Raw genomic sequence first — 18,623 nt, 5'->3', positions numbered from 1 at the left:
TAAGGAGCACATGGAGAAGGAGGTGAGAAAGGGGACTATAAAATTGCAAGGGGGCATAGAGGACCTGACGCAGGAGGTGGAACAGCTGACGGAGGGACAAAAAGGACTAACGGAGCAGGTTCAAAGGAACACTGCGGTATTAGGAGGTTTAAAAGCGACACAGAAAGAACTAAAAGACGACTTGATAGCGACGAAGAGGGAATGTCAGATGGTACGTGAGGGACTGACAACGAGGTTGGACGAGGTGATAGAGGTAATGGAGACGAAGGACCGGCAGGTGAGGACGCACATGGAAACGGTCAAGGTAGCCTTGGAGGACGAGCTTGAGGAGACGTACCGGGGAATAAAAGAGGTGAAGCAGAAATTAGAAGAAGTGGAAGAAGGGGTGAGCGAAATTAAGAAGCGACGGAGAGGGGATAAGAAAGAGATAAAAGAGGAGATAAAAGAATTGGTCCAAAGTCTGTGTTTGGATCGTGATGATGTGCTCATTAACCGGATGAGGGATTCGCAGGTGATGGAGGAGAAGCGAAGAGGAAGAGGACCCGGTGTAAGTGGTGACCAATATGGTCGTGCGTATGATGCGCCAGGGGATTTAAGAAGCTTGGGGGTCGAGATAGACCCGGGTGTTCGTGAGAGGCCGTTGGTGAAGTGTGCGACAGGTCTGGTGTGTGAAAAAGGAGGTGTGCGAGAAAGTCCGACTCTGGGGTGTGTGAGGAAAAAGTGCGTGCCAAGGAGTGAGGGTGCTGGCGAGAGTGAGTCGGTCGTAGCGCGTGTGCGAGGGAGCACATGGAAGCGCGGTGTGGTAAGTGTTACAGAGGGTGTGACGGGAGAGTGTGCGCAAGAGTGTGCGCGAGAAAGGTGTGTGACGGACGGGTGCATGGGGAAAGAGTGCGCTGTCAAAGGCAAGGAAGAATGCACACCTGTGGTGAGTGTTACAGAGGGTGTAACGGGAGAGTGTGCGCGAGAAAGGTGTGTGACGGACAGGTGCATGAGGAAAGAGTGCGCTGTCAAGAGTAAGGGTGAGTGCGCTGTCAAGAATGGAGGTGAGAGCAGTGAGAGTGACAAGGAGAGTGAGTTGGTTGTGACAGGTGAGCGAGGATGTACACCTGGGATGGAAGGATGCACACCTGGAATGGTAGAGCGTGAGTGGGAATGCACGCTGGAGTTGGTGGTGAGGCACGTGGTTGGGTGTGCGAATGAGAGCACACCTGTGATTGTCACAGAGGAGGTGACAGAGGAGGGGGCGCGAAGAGGTGTGTTGGTGAGGTGTGCGACCAACGAATGTGTGCCAAAGTGTTCGGTGGTCAGGTGTGTGACCAAGGCTGTGAGTGGAATGGGTGTACCTGGGTGTGTAAGGAAAGGTACGAGGAGCATGGAAACGGCTGGATGTGTGAGCAAGGAACGGGCTGCGGGGTGTAAGCGTCCAGGTGAAGCATCGACGGTAACAGGTTTAGAGGTTAGAGCGACTTTTAGCCGAATCGGGCCCTCGGTGCGTGCTGGGCCTCGCTTTGAACGGCCGCGTCCGTGCTCCACTAGGCGGAGCGGGCAGCCCGATAGAAAGGGTCGTCATGGCGACCACTTTTTGTTGAGGCAGTCCGGCAGGTCGAGATCGGGACATTGGATGGCTCCACGCCGAGATGGTGCGTGGGATCTCGGCCCGGGTAAGCCCCCGTCCCTGCACCGAGTGCGGGACGTATCCAGCCGCTGGCACCAAACAACCCGCATTCATGGCTTGGTTGTACGAAGCCGGGCTTTGGACAGGAATTGGCGCACCGAGAGGCATTAGTGAGTAGACTGGGTGATGAGGTTAGTGTTTTGGACCCAAAATTAGAGAAAAACAAAATTTGATGATTGGCAAGGGATTGGCAGTAGTGATTGGCAGATAATGGGCAGTGATTGGCAAATTTTTGATTTGTTGAAATTTGATGTGCAAAATTGGTAGTGGGAGATGCCCGATGTGGTGGGATGGCAACTCTGTCATCCCTCACAAAAGGGGGGCAAATGCGCAATAGCTTATGGGGTGTATGGCAGTGAAAACTAGCCCGGGTGGGTTAGGATATTGATAGGGATCTAGCGAAGATGACAGTAGGTGACGTTAAGGTTAGTTAGTGACTGATACCTGTAGTGGGGACGCAGGTAGTTTAGTGTGGATGATAATGACGTGGGAGCGCAATAGTTTAAAGGGACGACTGGGAAGCGCAAGTTTCAGAGGGGAGTAGTTAGATGAGATGATGCTGTGTGAGAGCTGGACAGGTGTGTGGAGCAGTGTATGAGTAGTGAGTGTTGTGGATCAGCGCGAATGCGCTTGGGGAGAGAAGGGTGCAGGTGGCACCAGGTGTGAGAGCACAGGTGTGCAAGTACAGGTGTGTGGAGAGAGTTGGAGTAAGTGGTACGGAGTGGTGTGCATGGTGCGAAGGTGTGAATGGGGGAAGAGTGGACCCCCATCACGGATACCCGGGGCGGGTAGTGTAAGTGTTAGGTAGAGGGTATAGGTAAATTGTGGTTGGATATTGGCATTTGTGGTGCGGTTGCAGAATGGTATTGTGGATGGGTGCATTAGTGTTGTGGAAATGGCTGGGCGTGTAGCCTGTTAGTGTGTGTAGTTGGTTGGGCACTCCACCACTGTAAGGATGTCGGCCAGGTGAGGCCGCAGGTGGGCTCTGGGAGCCGGTAGAGTTGTGGATGGGGCCCGAGGATCCGGAGGACGGACCCGGGTAGCCCAGTGCCAGAGAGGGCACCGAGTGGGGAGAGCGCCAGAGGGCCTTCCCCAGGTAGTTAGGTTAGGGTAAGGAGCAGGTAAGCTCGGAGGCAACTGCAGTGGTGGAGGTGTGCAGGTGGGTAGACCCGCTGGGAGAGGTACACGCCACAGCCCAGAAATTGTGCGAGGGCACCGGGAGATGAATCGGGGGAGTGAGACCCCAAATTGAAAAGCACCACAGTTTGGTCAATGGGAATTGGTTTTTAGAACCCATAGTGTAAGAGGGCCAATGGTTTGGCAGGAGAAAGACCCCGGGTAGTGTAAAGTTGTTAAAGTCATTTAGGAAATAGTTAGGATTGATGAACCTGTCGCACCATACGCAGCCACTTACCTGTGGTAATGATGATGACTCCACACCTGTGTTTTCTTTGTTCTGTGTTGCAGGAAGTAAGGATTGCTGTTGGATTTGTGAGACGCATCACGACGTGGATGAGACATTGGGGTGATTCCATCTCTCCCTCCCTAGGAGGGACTGATGATGAATTGGTGATGACAAATTATGATGTTGAGTTGAAAATGGCAAATTTGATTGGTTAGGAGGGAGAGAAGACGAATTTGGTATATGGGAGGAACGGGGAAGACAGTAGGGACGTTTGTTGATTTGTAAAGTAGATGTTTATGGGTAGTGTTGTGTTTTGTGGATACAGTAAGGGGTAAGGGAGGGGCCATGTAGGTTACCTGGTGGGGGGGGGGGGCGTACGGTAGGAACGTACCTGTCTCACCTGGTTCCCATGTGCCCCCAGTGTGCATTACCTTGTATTGCGTGCACTTTTGCGCCCTTGCCACCTTACTCACTTGTTTTTTCTTTTGTCTCCCACCTCCGAGGATCTGGCTTTGGGGCAGAGAGAGAGGAGAGAGAGGTGCTGGCTCCGCAGTTGTGGGCCTGCACTTTCGCTGCTTGCTGCCTGGATCGATACACCATATGGACCGCAATGTTTGTGGCCGCCCACCATGGACCGCAGTTCTTTTGCGGCCAAGCACCACCCGTGGATGGACCTATGGGTCAACGTGGCACCTACGCCATACAGGTGAACCACTTATAGTTGGCCCCTGACGGCCACAATAAAGAAATGGACGCGGTTGGCGCCTTTCTTTATTTTTGAAAGAAGTACGAAGGCCAAGTGCACCACACGAAGGCAAGACCAGCGGCAGAACATCGGCCGGCTGCGACACCACACCATGATCATTAAACATTTTATTGGTGCACCGGATGGTGCTGACTGTGTGATGGGGTGGTGCTTTTGGTGCTTGGAAGGGGTGCTCTGCACATTATTAAAGGCCGTAAGGCCACAGAGCACTCATGGGTTGGTGTATCGATGCTGGCATGCGTGCTCTCTCTATGCATAACATCTGCATGTGTTCCTCCAAAAACAGGTCCTGGATCGTAGTGTAAATATCAGCGTAGTCTTGTGTAAATAATGCTCCCTACCGGCTGTATGTTTAGTTTGCGAATTCTTTCCGTGATTCGGTTACCCTGTGGGTGTGTTTCTGTGAGGAGAAGGGTGCAACGTCGCAGGGGGACATATTTACTCATTTGTGAACATCTGTAAAACTGTCGCACTCAGGGTAGAGTTAATAGTAGAGGGAACTACATCTGAGTGCCACACTAAAATAGGTAAAAATTTATCGGGTCGGGACGCCCCGAGGGTAGAGAAGGGTGCAATTGTTGCGGATATGGGATTTGGCCTCCATATCCGCTTGTAAATATTCCCCTATTTCCCCAATACTCCCCAACTATCCCCAATCCCCCATTCCCTCGTCCCATTGTCTGTAAACAACACTCTGTAGAACCGACCTTCCCCTTCTTCCCCCATTAAATGTCGTGCCCAGGTCCACCGCATCCCACGTAGACAACTATAGGACCTCTTGCTAGTTATTCTTCGTCTATGTCAGTTAAGGACTCGTTTCCATTAATTCTGACTCTTCGTTGCACCAGAATGTGATTGTATGGCACCAGTAGTGAGTTTAGGACCTCCCAATACCTCCCCCCAACCTCATCTCCGCATCCTCCCATCATCTCATGGAACAACAACAACTACAACCACAGTGGGGGCGGCGCGGCCGCGGTGCGGGGAGTGGGCGTCCTCACTCCGGCTCGGTTAGCCGCCATGGCCCATGTGCTCCAGGTTACGGGGTTACCACGAAGGGGCTGGCTGTCAGCTCCTCGTCAAGGGCGGAGCCCGGTAACCCCCCGCAGCCAATAAGAAGCGGCGGGCCGATTCCATCTGGGGCGGAGCTAACGAGCCGAGGACGTGTCACTCCCCGCCGGATATACGCAGCCACTTACCGGACGTGAGGTCAGATACGCCTCAGCCACGAAAGAGAACCAAACGCCACCTCCGAGCGCTGTGAGACCTCCCGCATCTCTGGACCGGACCGGGTCAATTCTGTCCCTGAGCCAAGAGTGCACCTTGAGCCATCGACTACCCGCCTTTCCTTGCCATCAATCCCCGTGTGAGTCAGTCTTGTCCCGTTTATCTGTCGTCTGTCGGGGCTAAGATAAGACCGTGTTTAAGTGCCCACCTTTCTATGCTGTCTCTCTTGTCTTTGTAATCTAACCTTCCGCAATATTATAACCTCCTCCGGAGGTCTTGAGAACCGTACCCCTGGTGTCGTGTCATTTAATCCAGCCGTTGTGTCCTTTCCTTCATTGATTTAGCATAGCGCGACTTAGTCAACGTTCGAGTGTAATCGGGTAACTTGTGCGAACACGGCGGCCATTCCGCTCGGCCCAGCATAACATCTTAATAAGTCGTGTCCGTAACAATATTATCCTTCCAGACATACCTGCTCGCACTTTGCTTGGAGGACGCTCACGACGCTCGCAAACACACTTTGCTGCTGCATTATCTGGGAATTGAGGGGCAGCGCATCTTCTCCAAATTGGGACAGGCTGACACTTGCGCTGAGGCTGTCGCTCTTCTCAAGGCACACTTCGCCTCTACCCAGTGTTCTTCTCCGGCAGTTCACATTCCGACAGCAGAGTCAGCGGCCGGGTGAATCAATTTTGCAGTTTACGGCTGCATTGCGGGAATTGGCACTGCCATGTCAATTCGGAGCGCTTCAGCACAAAATGATTCGGGACTCACTTATTGAAAAGAAAACTGGAGTGTGCAAACACGTGAGAGACTGTTGTTGAATCTGATGATTTAACTCTGACCAAAGCCATTCGATTAGCAAGCCTAGTGAAGTCTGTCACAACATGTGCTGCAAAAATTCCTGAAACTCCTTCACCTACAACAGTTACTGAAACTGCAGTGCATAAGTTTCAACCTGCCCCACTGCAAAAGGACACTAACTCTAGCTCCACTGTTCAGCAAGGGCAGCAACTTCCTGCACGTTTTATGCAGCATTGTGGAAACTGCGGGTCCACCAGACATGAGGTCAGAGAACCTGACTGCCCGTCGCGGGGGCAAAATTGCAGAAATTGCAATAAGCTGAATCACTTTGCCAGGTGGTGTCACTCCACCCCAGCAGCAGCTCCTGCCGAGCAACCACACCCAGTACCAACCACAATCCACACTGTGCTCTCCAACCCTACTGGCTTTAAGACGTGCACTGTGTACCTCAGGGTTGTCTGCCTGCCCTTGCTTCTGGACACTGGAGCAAAGGTGTCTCTGCTAAATCTCGATGCCTACAAGCGGTTATTTTTGCACCTACCACTACAACACCCTTCCACCACTGAGTGGTTATAGCCAGGCCAGCATCAAAGTCTCGGGTTCCCTGCAGATGCTGGTGTGCTACGGTACCAGGTCTCTGCCAGCCTTCCCGTTCGACATCACGTGCAAGGGGGCTAACTTCCTGGGTCTTGACCTCTTCATGGGGCTTGGTTTATCCTTGACTGACAACTGTGGCATGGAGATCCTGCAATTACTTCACCCCAGCAGCCACAATGGCTGGCACTGTTTGAGGGCCTGGGCTGCCTGTCCGCCTTCATTCACCAGCCCAAAATTAACCCAGCGGCGACCCCGGTGATCCAGCCACTGCGTCGCATTCCCCTCACCCTGCAGGATCATGTGATGGCTGAGCTAAAGGCCCTGCTGGATTATGGGATTATTGAGCCCATCAATGCCTCCGCTTGGATCTCCAACCTGGTATTAGCAAGGAAAAAGTCAGGGGGGCTTTGCATTTGTGTGCACCGGCATGCTGTGAACATAGTCATTATCCCAGATAAATATTCACTTCCGACAATGGAAGAGCTCATCACCCACTTTTACAGCACCACATTCTTCAGTAAACTGGACTTTCAACAAGGCCAACTTAAGGTTCCCCTACGCTCTAGCAGCAAAGACCTCACTGCTTTCGTTGTACACTCTAGCATCTTTTGTTATACCCACATGCCATTCGGTCTGAGCTCAGCACCAGAAGATCATGTCCTCTATCTTCACCGGCATCCTAGGAGTGTCCTCTATCTGGATGACATCATGGTGCACGGCCCGATGCCTCCATCCATGATGAGTGTCTCTGCCAAGTGTTCCGCAAGTTGGCCCAGCACAACTTCACGCTCAACAACAAGTGCGGCTTTGCCATGCCAGAGATCGAGTTGGTGGGGTTCCACATGTCAGCCCACAACATCTCGCCACTACAATCCAACTCAGACATGATCCACCTTGGTCACCTGCGATGCCTCTGCCACAGCGTTGGGGGCCTCCTCTCCCAATTGCAGAATGGGATGGATAAGCCCATTGCTTTTGCCTCTCTGGCATTGAGCTCGAATGAACAGAAATACTTGGTGGAGTAGCGTGAGGCACTAGCATGCGCCTGGACATGCAAACACTGGCACATGTACCTATATGACCAGGCGTTTACACTTTGCACCGATTACCAGGCTGATACAGCCCTGATGTCCACCTCAGGCATAGACCGCTGCGACTGTACAGGTGGACAGATCGCATGCAACAGTACAATTTAAAGCTTCACTTCACCCCGGGCCAGAACAACGTGGTGGCGGCTCTGCTTTCCTGAGCTGTCATCGCTCCCAAACCTGCCGGCCAGCCGGCGGACCTGGAGGACGATTTGATCCAGATACTGCACACTTTTCCCCCTCGCCCCACCCCCAGGTGGTGATTTCCCTTCCTTAACTCCAGCAGGTGTCGTCGGAGGACCCCTCTTCTGCTCCCTGCACACCTACATCACAGATGGCTGGTCTAACCGGGTACCTGGCGAGCTCGCACTATTCCCCAGGATCAAAGAGGAGCTGTCATGCTGGAACGACACTTGTGTGGATCGGGCTCATTGCACCGTCATTCCTTGTACTCTGCGTGCACTAGTACTGGCTATGGCACATGAGGGACACCTGGGTGTCATCATATTGCAGCAGCGGTGCTGGGACATTGTGTGGTAGTGGCCTGGTATCGATCATGATGTTGAGGTAAGGTCAGAGACTGTGCAACCTGCCTGATCAGCGGGAAAACCGGCCAGCCTGCTCTGCCACCCCTACAGGCGTTGGCCTGGCCTTCTAAACCCTGGGAGCACCTGCAGATGGACATCTGTGGGGAAAGTCATGGCATACCCCACCACCAGCGCTACCTGGTGGTCATCTATGATCTTCATTCCAAGTTTCCTTAAGTCTTTCCAGTGGGATCAGTCATCTCCCAAGGCATGAGCACCATCCTGGACACTGTCATCTCACATTGGGGGATGCCCCATGTCATTACAACAGATAATGGGCCAGTGGGCCACGGTTCATCTCTGCCGAGTTCCGCTCTTGTGGACACACCAGAGTTAAAGGCCTCGTCAGTTGGCCATCTTTGGTTGGATGACAAAACAAAATCTTCTACATATGTGTACTCATGTATTGTCTTTGTGCCAAGTTTGAAGAAAATCGGACGATGCATGTCCAAGAAATTGTTGGACACGTTTAAGTAACAAAATAGCTGCTAATCAGCCATCTTGGATCTGATCTCGAAAAAAATGACGTGCTAATGTATATCGCCAAGTGTTGTGTCTGTGCCAAGTATGAACAAAATTGGTTCATACATGTCCGAGATATGGATGCAGACACACGGACGCACGAGACCAAATAGATTTAGTGCCTTGAGAACCATGTAGCATACAATAACAATCCACATAAAAACAAACTGAATAGCCATAGTTACCTGTGCTCGTACTCTTTATTTAATAATTCTGTTGCAATTTGTTTAAAGTCAAACCTCATTTCACCTGGACGAAATCGCTTTGCTTCTTTGCCGAGTGACTGGACGAGCAGTTTGCAAAGTGGTTGATATGGAACGTCTGGCTTGGCAAGCGATAGTAAGCACCTCGCTAATGGAACACATCAACCAAGCTGCTTGCTAATAGAACACCATTTGTGAAGAAAGTCATATATGACTATCTTCACTCTTCTGGCATTTAATATTACGCCTTTGATGTTGAACTTCACGGGCTGACAGGATGGCCTAGACTCTAGAGGTAGGCATATTCACCTCGAAGCTGTCTCGCCTGGGTTTGAATCCCGACCCAGCTATAAACTGCCAGTTTGGTGTTTCACAGGCAGGGTGCTTCATCAATGTGTCCCTCCGATGTTCCGATGGACGTTCAACCGGGGTCCCGTCTGCCAGCATGGGTTGGTGGACGCCAAAGATCCCATGGTGTCCTTCGCAAAGAGTAGGCGAGTATGGCGGCACCATGCCTAGGCAAACTAACTAGGCAAATGTCAGGCCTGGCCAGCCAGTTGGTGAATGACTTGGGCCAAGTTTCCCCCCAGCTGACCTCACAAGGTGGGATAATGGCGGCTGTTAAAGAACGACAACTTTGATGTTGAACTTCGCGAATAATAAATGCCAAGCAATCCCATGGTGTGCCAAAAATGTAACAAACAAATAAATGAAGGAAACATGCGTCGTCGCCATGTTTCCCGCTCTTTCGGTCCCTCACGAAAGGTGAGGAGAGAAAAACGATATCACCTACTTATCCTTGTCTTCAAAGTCAAAACTCCGCACACCGAGTCCGCTCACCTTGTAGATGTTTAACAAGATGTTAAACAAGATGTTATGTTGCTTTTCGTGCTCAACTTCGCACAAAGACAGCCAAAGCAAACCCAAACGGATCGGCGATGTCGACGCCGACAGCAGTTTTGGCGCCCACATTAATTGGTTGTTTGTTTTAATGTTTAATCATTAATAATATATTATACCATTTAAATTACATCTTGGAGAATATACGTTCCATATTATATCACCTGCTTTATTTTATGCAGCTGCATTTAATACGCACGAACCGCTCAAAGCAGTCAATACACCATCAATATCCGGGTTCAAGGTACGTTCTACCGCCTGCGCATGCGCAGCAGCCATCGTGATGACAAAATGGATGATCGTTATCACAATAGTAAATCTAAAGCACCGTGATCGCCCAATCGCATTATCTTCCAGCACCAGAACATGTGTTTTGATGCACAATTTGGTTGTTCCGTGGTTTTGCATGAAGTTTCCGATTTGCATAAAGGAAGTGAAAATAGTTAAAAACACGATTATCTGGCATGTTATTTTCCCAAATTCTTTTATTTTTGTGCTAATGGGCCAAGGAGATCATTCTCTAAAACATACAGTATCTCATCAACTGCCACCATGTAAAGTTCTGATGTAGAATAGATCACGAGGCGACGTCAAGAGAACAATCATTTATTGCAGCACCCGGAATCATGTTGATGTGCAACAGCCCCGGACACACACCGCCTGCCCCCTACCCGGAACTTCACCTTCATACTCCAAAACGCGAGCAAGCACTTTCGGTTCCACTTCCACAAAATAACGAGCAGAAGCGTGTGGTAAAAACACCACACAATAAAAAAGGAAAAAAAAGGAAATCCTTTCACTCTTGCGCTGGTTGAAAGAGCTCACAAATGAGAGGTTACATGTTTCTTCACAGCAGAGAAAAAAATTAATTCGGTAGCCATAGAGGCTGCGGTCTGTTGCCTATACACCGCCCGGTTAAAAAATTTTTTATCTGATTGAAAAAATTATAATTTTCCCGTAGGCCTCAATTAATTTGAGTCAACTTTTACTTTATTTATTTTTCTCTGAGGAGCGTTTCCATGTTTCAGTGTGGGACAGACAGACGCGGCATTAATCTATTTATATACTAGCAAAAGTATCCGGCGTTGTCGGGTAATAATGAATCGCTTCCATATGACATACGTACGCAATCTGTATCCATCATCTACAGGAAATTTTAAAAATAGATCGTACGTACAGTGGACTCTCATGCAGTGGAGTGACACCTGATCCCATGGAAGTTACACTCACAAACTGCTTACGAAGTACCAGGCTATGCTTCTGCAATTTAATAAACCATTTGTGTAGGACAATGACATTCTTTTGCTCCTTCAGCTGACAGTTTCGTTCAGTTTCAGTAACACACACAGTAACACACACAATAACACACACACACACACACAACACGTATAACACACGTATAACACACACACACACACACACACACACATACATACACACACACACATACACACGTTGGCCCTTTCCCAACCTTTTGCAACCCCAAATGAAAATTCCCTTTCTCTCCGGCTTTTCCTCTTTACCTCTTTCCCTCTTTACCACTTACCCTCTTTACCACTTTTCCTCTTTACCACTCTCCCTCTTTACCACTTTCCCTCTTTACCACTTACCCTCTTTACCACTTTCCCTCTTTACCACTTTCCCTCTTTTCCTCTTTCCCTCTTTCCCACTTTCCCACTTTCCCTCTTTCCCACTTTCCTTCTTTCACTCTTTACCACTTTCCTTCTTTCCCTCTTTACAACTTTCCCTCTTTTCCTCTTTCCCACTTTACCTCTTTCCCACTTTCCCTCTTTCCCACTTTCCCTCTTTACCACTTTCCCACTTTCCCTCTTTACCACTTTCCCTCTTTCCCTCTTTCCCACTTTCCCTCTTTCCCTCTTTACCTCTTTCCCTCTTTCCCACTTTCCTTCTTTCCCTCTTTACCACTTTCCCACTTTCCCTCTTTCCCACTTTCCCTCTTTACTTCTTTCCCACTTTCCCTCTTTCCCACTTTCCCTCTTTACCACTTTCCCACTTTCCCTCTTTACCACTTTCCCTCTTTCCCACTTTCCCTCTTTACCTCTTTCCCACTTTCCCTCTTTACCTCTTTCCCACTTTCCCTCTTTCCCACTTTCCCTCTTTACCACTTTCCCACTTTCCCTCTTTCCCACTTTCCCTCTTTACCTCTTTCCCACTTTCCCTCTTTCCCACTTTCCCTCTTTACCACTTTCCCACTTTCCCACTTTACCACTTTCCCTCTTTCCCTCTTCACCACTTTCCTCTTTCCCTCTTTACCACTTTCCTTCTTTCCCACTTTCCCTCTTTCCCTCTTTCCCTCTTTCTCACTTTCCCTCTTTCCCTCTTTCTCACTTTCCCACTTTGCCTCTTTCTCACTTTACCTCTTTCCCACTTTCCCTCTTTACCTCTTTCCGCATCTTTATCTCTTTTCCTCTTTCCTTCTTTATCTCTTTTCCTCTTTCCTTCTTTTCCTCTTTACCTCTTTTCATCTTTCCCTCTTTCCCTCTTTTCCACTTTCCCTCTTTCTCACTTTACCTCTTTCCCACTTTTCCTCTTTCCCTCTTTTCCTGTTTTCCTCTTTTCCTCTTTTCCTCTTTCCCTCTTTCCCTCTTTCCCACTTTCCCTCTTTCTCACTATACCTCTTTCCCACTTTCCCTCTTTACCTCTTTCCGCATCTTTATCTCTTTTCCTCTTTCCCTATTTCCCTCTCTTTTCCTCTTTCCTTCACTTTTCCACAACACATTCTCTCATTCCAACAATCATCGCTAAAGTTTCCTGATAGTTTTATCTGAGTTTAAGTGAAATATATTCAGGACTTGGACTTTGTGTTCTTGAATCGTGATGGCAGCCTTGTTTATTGTCCACCTGACGTCCCATCATCACAGGCTCCACGTGCAGCTGGTGAATCGCGTGCGCCAATTGTGTTGTACACTGAGCACCTGTGATGCTCACTTCCTGATCATGGCGTCCCTGCGTGGTTTTTGTCATTTGCAGACAGCAAGGAGGACGAATTTGAATTGACCACGGTGAGACATCGGCCCGAGGAACTCGACCTGCTCGAGGCACAAACCAAGTTCACCAAAAAGGAGCTGCAAGTTCTCTATCGGGGTTTCAAGAACGTGAGCATTCATCACAATATTTTACCTGGGAGTGCTGTGTGGCACAGGGGTGCATGATGTAGGCCTACTCCAGGCCTCCATGGTACTTTTTGGGGCCTCATCCGAGTCTGTTTTACTTTTGTTAAACGTAGAGGTGTTTTTGCTTCACAAAGCTACTCACCAGACTGTGAACTAAGAGTGAAGAACTATTTGCAAATGTGACACTGATGGCAGCAGAATGTTCTTTTTACAGGTGCGGTTGTAATACCTTCAGGACTGTACATGGATACCTTTTGGTTCTCATTAACATGTATATTATCCACACTGAGTGAAGTTACTTTTGCTATTGCAACTGCTGTAGGAGTTGCACATGTTCCCTCATGCTCCATTAATAGGTGAAATTCCAAGGAGAGAAGATCAGTCGAGATACTTGTGTCTGTAGGAGTTGCGGGCAACGAGAAGGCGAGACACTTCTTAGCTTGTTCAAAGCTCCTTTATTCCAACAAAACTCAATCACGACCGGAACTCATGCATCTTTTATAACACGCAAAACCCTCTTAAGAGGGCGTGGCTCCAAATACCGAGCACACGCCACGCCCATGCCATCGATAGCCCCACTGGTCCCGTGCCTGTGGATTACGTCCCAATGGCGTAACCCCCACGTCGACCCTTTTTCATATATGGTTTGATTGGGAGTTCGGAGCGTTTTCCCCACAATCACAAGCAAGGATCCTTGGCTGCCCATACGACTCGTGGATCATGATTGGAGGAAAACGCTCAGCTCGCCCAATTAGGCCGCTCGGTATGAATTGCCCTTTGTGTTCGATTGTTGATGACAGAGTTCGATTTTGGGGGAAGCCACTTCAATGTTCTTCCATCCGTCCGTCAAAAATGAAGAACAACCTCTGTAAGCCTCTGTGTTTGATTTTAAAGGGTTCTAAAGTGAAATTCTGAATTGTTCTCAAGGGTAATTCTAAAGTGTAATTCTAAAGTGTAATTCTAAAGGTTCTAAAGAGTAATTCTGAAGGGTTCTAAAGTGTAATTCTAAAGGTTCTAAAGTGTAATTCTAAAGGTTCTAAAGTGTAATTCTAAAGGTTCTAAAGTGTAATTCTAAAGTTAAAAAGAGTGTAAAGGTAAAGTGTAAAGTGTAAGTGTCAATTGTAAAAAAAAGTGCAAAGGGTTATAACGTGTAATTCTACAGTGTAATTCTAAAGGTTCTAAAGTGTAATTCTAAAGTGTAATTACCTTCGCAAAAGCGGAAGGTTATGTTTTGATCGCTGTGTATTTATTTGTATGTCTGTGTGTGTGTGTGTATGTTATTCGCATAACTCAAAAAGTATTCAACCGAATTGCATGAAATTTGGTGGGATGATTGGTTATTATACGGGACACATTTGATTAGATTTTGGGAGCAATCGGGTCAAAGGTCAAGGTCAAGGTCACGAAAAGGTCAAAATCGTCTTTTTACCATAGCGCGGTCAATTTGTGTCCAATTTGTATGAAACTAATGCCAAAATGGTCAGAATTCAATGCCCAATCTTGTGATATGCGACATGACACTCTGACGTCATAACCCTTGTTTGTATGTCTGTGTGTGTGTGTGTGTGTGTGTATGTTATTCGCATAACTCAAAAAGTATTCAACCGATTCGCATGAAATTTGGTGGGATGATAGGTTATTATCCGGGAACCATTTGATTAGATTTTGGAATCGATCGGGTCAAAGGTCAAGGTCAAGGTCATGAAAAGGTCAAAATCGTCTTTTTACCATAGCGCGGTCAATTTGTGTCCAATTTGTATGAAACTAATGCCAAAATGCTTTGCTACACAGATCTTGTAGTCTTTTATTTTGGCAACAAAAGTAGCTGCGGCGAAGGTATGCGCTCTAGCGAGTGCCCGTTCTAGTTCTAAAGTGTAATTCTAAAGGTTCTAAAGTGTAATTCTAAAGAGTAATTCTAAAGTGTAATTTTGAAGGTTCTAAAGTGTAATTCTAAAGTGTAATTCTAAAGTGTAATTCTAAAGTGTAATTCTGAAGGTTCTAAAGTGTAATTCTAAAGTGTAATTCTAAAGTGTAATTCTAAAGTGTAATTCTGAAGGTTCTAAAGTGTAATTCTAAAGTGTAATTCTAAAGTGTAATTCTAAAGTGTAATTCTGAAGGTTCTAAAGTGTAATTCTAAAGTGTAATTCTAAAGTGTAATTCTAAAGTGTAATTCTAAAGGTTCTAAAGTGTAATTCTAAAGTGTAATTCTAAAGTGTAATTCTAAAGGTTCTAAAGTGTAATTCTAAAGTGTAATTCTAAAGGTTCTAAAGTGTAATTCTAAAGTGTAATTCTAAAGTGTAATTCTGAAGGTTCTAAAGTGTAATTCTAAAGTGTAATTCTGAAGGTTCTAAAGTGTAATTCTAAAGTGTAATTCTAAAGTGTAATTCTAAAGTGTAATTCTGAAGGTTCTAAAGTGTAATTCTAAAGTGTAATTCTAAAGGTTCTAAAGTGTAATTCTAAAGTGTAATTCTAAAGTGTAATTCTAAAGTGTAATTCTGAAGGTTCTAAAGTGTAATTCTAAAGTGTAATTCTAAAGTGTAATTCTGAAGGTTCTAAAGTGTAATTCTGAAGGTTCTAAAGTGTAATTCTAAAGTGTAATTCTAAAGTGTAATTCTAAAGTGTAATTCTAAAGTGTAATTCTAAAGTGTAATTCTAAAGTGTAATTCTAAAGTGTAATTCTAAAGTGTAATTCTGAAGGTTCTAAAGTGTAATTCTAAAGGTTCTAAAGTGTAATTCTAAAGTTAAAAAGAGTGTAAAGGTAAAGTGTAAAGTGTAAGTGTCAATTGTAAAAAAAAGTGTAAAGGGTTATAACGTGTAATTCTACAGTGTAATTCTAAAGGTTCTAAAGTGTAATTCTAAAGTGTAATTACCTTCGCAAAAGCGGAAGGTTATGTTTTGATCGCTGTGTATTTATTTGTATGTCTGTGTGTGTGTGTGTATGTTATTCGCATAACTCAAAAAGTATTCAACCGAATTGCATGAAATTTGGTGGGATGATTGGTTATTATACGGGACACATTTGATTAGATTTTGGGAGCAATCGGGTCAAAGGTCAAGGTCAAGGTCACGAAAAGGTCAAAATCGTCTTTTTACCATAGCGCGGTCAATTTGTGTCCAATTTGTATGAAACTAATGCCAAAATGTTCAGAATTCAATGCCCAATCTTGTGATATGCGACATGACACTCTGACGTCATAACCCTTGTTTGTATGTCTGTGTGTGTGTGTGTGTGTGTGTGTGTGTGTGTATATGTTATTCGCATAACTCAAAAAGTATTCAACCGATTCGCATGAAATTTGGTGGGATGATAGGTTATTATCCGGGAACCATTTGATTAGATTTTGGAATCGATCGGGTCAAAGGTCAAGGTCAAGGTCATGAAAAGGTCAAAATCGTCTTTTTACCATAGCGCGGTCAATTTGTGTCCAATTTGTATGAAACTAATGCCAAAATGCTTTGCTACACAGATCTTGTAGTCTTTTATTTTGGCAACAAAAGTAGCTGCGGCGAAGGTATGCGCTCTAGCGAGTGCCCGTTCTAGTTCTAAAGTGTAATTCTAAAGGTTCTAAAGTGTAATTCTAAAGTGTAATTCTAAAGTGTAATTTTGAAGGTTCTAAAGTGTAATTCTAAAGTGTAATTCTAAAGTGTAATTCTAAAGTGTAATTCTGAAGGTTCTAAAGTGTAATTCTAAAGTGTAATTCTAAAGTGTAATTCTAAAGTGTAATTCTGAAGGTTCTAAAGTGTAATTCTAAAGTGTAATTCTAAAGTGTAATTCTAAAGTGTAATTCTAAAGTGTAATTCTGAAGGTTCTAAAGTGTAATTCTAAAGTGTAATTCTAAAGTGTAATTCTAAAGGTTCTAAAGTGTAATTCTAAAGTGTAATTCTAAAGTGTAATTCTAAAGGTTCTAAAGTGTAATTCTAAAGTGTAATTCTAAAGTGTAATTCTAAAGTGTAATTCTGAAGGTTCTAAAGTGTAATTCTAAAGTGTAATTCTAAAGGTTCTAAAGTGTAATTCTAAAGTGTAATTCTAAAGTGTAATTCTAAAGTGTAATTCTAAAGTGTAATTCTGAAGGTTCTAAAGTGTAATTCTAAAGTGTAATTCTAAAGTGTAATTCTAAAGTGTAATTCTGAAGGTTCTAAAGTGTAATTCTGAAGGTTCTAAAGTGTAATTCTAAAGTGTAATTCTAAAGTGTAATTCTAAAGTGTAATTCTAAAGTGTAATTCTAAAGTGTAATTCTAAAGTGTAATTCTAAAGTGTAATTCTGAAGGTTCTAAAGTGTAATTCTAAAGGTTCTAAAGTGTAATTCTAAAGGGTTATAAAGTGTAATTCTAAAGGGTTATAAAGTGTAATTCTAAAGTGTAATTCTAAAGGTTCTAAAGTGTAATTCTAAAGTGTAATTCTGAAGGTTCTAAAGTGTAATTCTAAAGGTTCTAAAGTGTAATTCTGAAGGGTTATAAAGTGTAATTCTAAAGGTTCTAAAGTGTAATTCTAAAGTGTAATTCTAAAGTGTAATTCTGAAGGTTCTAAAGTGTAATTCTAAAGTGTAATTCTAAAGTGTAATTCCAAAGTGTAATTCTAAAGTGTAATTCTAAAGTGTAATTCTAAAGTGTAATTCTGAAGGTTCTAAAGTGTAATTCTAAAGTGTAATTCTAAAGTGTAATTCTAAAGTGTAATTCTAGAGTGTAATTCTAAAGTGTAATTCTGAAGGTTCTAAAGTGTAATTCTAAAGTGTAATTCTAAAGTGTAATTCTAAAGTGTAATTCTAGAGTGTAATTCTAAAGTGTAATTCTGAAGGTTCTAAAGTGTAATTCTAAAGGTTCTAAAGTGTAATTCTAAAGGGTTATAAAGTGTAATTCTAAAGGGTTATAAAGTGTAATCCTAAGTGTAATTCTAAAGGTTCTAAAGTGTAATTCTAAAGTGTAATTCTGAAGGTTCTAAAGTGTAATTCTAAAGGTTCTAAAGTGTAATTCTGAAGGGTTATAAAGTGTAATTCTAAAGGTTCTAAAGTGTAATTCTAAAGTGTAATTCTAAAGTGTAATTCTAAAGTGTAATTCTGAAGGTTCTAAAGTGTAATTCTGAAGGGTTCTAAAGTGTAATTCTAAAGGGTTATAAAGTGTAATTCTAAAGGGTTATAAAGTGTAATTCTAAAGTGTAATTCCAAAGGTTCTAAAGTGTAATTCTAAAGTGTAATTCTGAAGGTTCTAAAGTGTAATTCTAAAGGTTCTAAAGTGTAATTCTGAAGGGTTCTAAAGTGTAATTCTAAAGGTTCTAAAGTGTAATTCTAAAGGTTCTAAAGAGTAATTCTGAAGGGTTCTAAAGAGTAATTCTAAAGGTTCTAAAGAGTAATTCTAAAGGGTTATAAAGTGTAATTCTAAAGGGTTATAAAGTGTAATTCTAAAGGTTCTAAAGTGTAATTCTAAAGGTTCTAAAGTGTAATTCTAAAGGTTCTAAAGTGTAATTCTAAAGGGTTATAAAGTGTAATTCTAAAGTGTAATTCTAAAGGTTCTAAAGTGTAATTCTGAAGGGTTCTAAAGTGTAATTCTAAAGGTTCTAAAGAGTAATTCTAAAGGTTCTAAAGAGTAATTCTGAAGGGTTCTAAAGTGTAATTCTAAAGGTTCTAAAGTGTAATTCTAAAGGGTTATAAAGTGTAATTCTAAGGGGTTATAAAGTGTAATTCTAAAGGGTTATAAAGTGTAATTCTAAAGGGTTATAAA

At 44.5% G+C, this 18,623-nt stretch overlaps 1 protein-coding gene across 2 annotated transcripts in view; it reads left to right on the top strand.

The window, feature by feature from the left end:
• Nucleotides 1-18,623, top strand: part of LOC137420587 (Kv channel-interacting protein 4) — a 443,715-nt gene that overhangs the window by 392,211 nt on the left and 32,881 nt on the right. For both annotated transcript variants that reach the window (XM_068105773.2, XM_078772523.1), the window contains exon 2: nucleotides 12,766-12,890. In XM_068105773.2, coding sequence (XP_067961874.1) covers nucleotides 12,766-12,890 — 125 coding nt within the window. The remainder of the gene's footprint in view (nucleotides 1-12,765; nucleotides 12,891-18,623) is intronic.

The sequence above is a fragment of the Myxine glutinosa genome, chromosome 2 (genome assembly GCF_964187855.1).
Source record: "Myxine glutinosa chromosome 2, kmMyxGlut1.1, whole genome shotgun sequence".
In the NCBI taxonomy this organism is placed as follows: domain Eukaryota; kingdom Metazoa; phylum Chordata; class Myxini; order Myxiniformes; family Myxinidae; genus Myxine; species Myxine glutinosa.
This window is presented reverse-complemented; position numbering and strand designations above follow the sequence as displayed.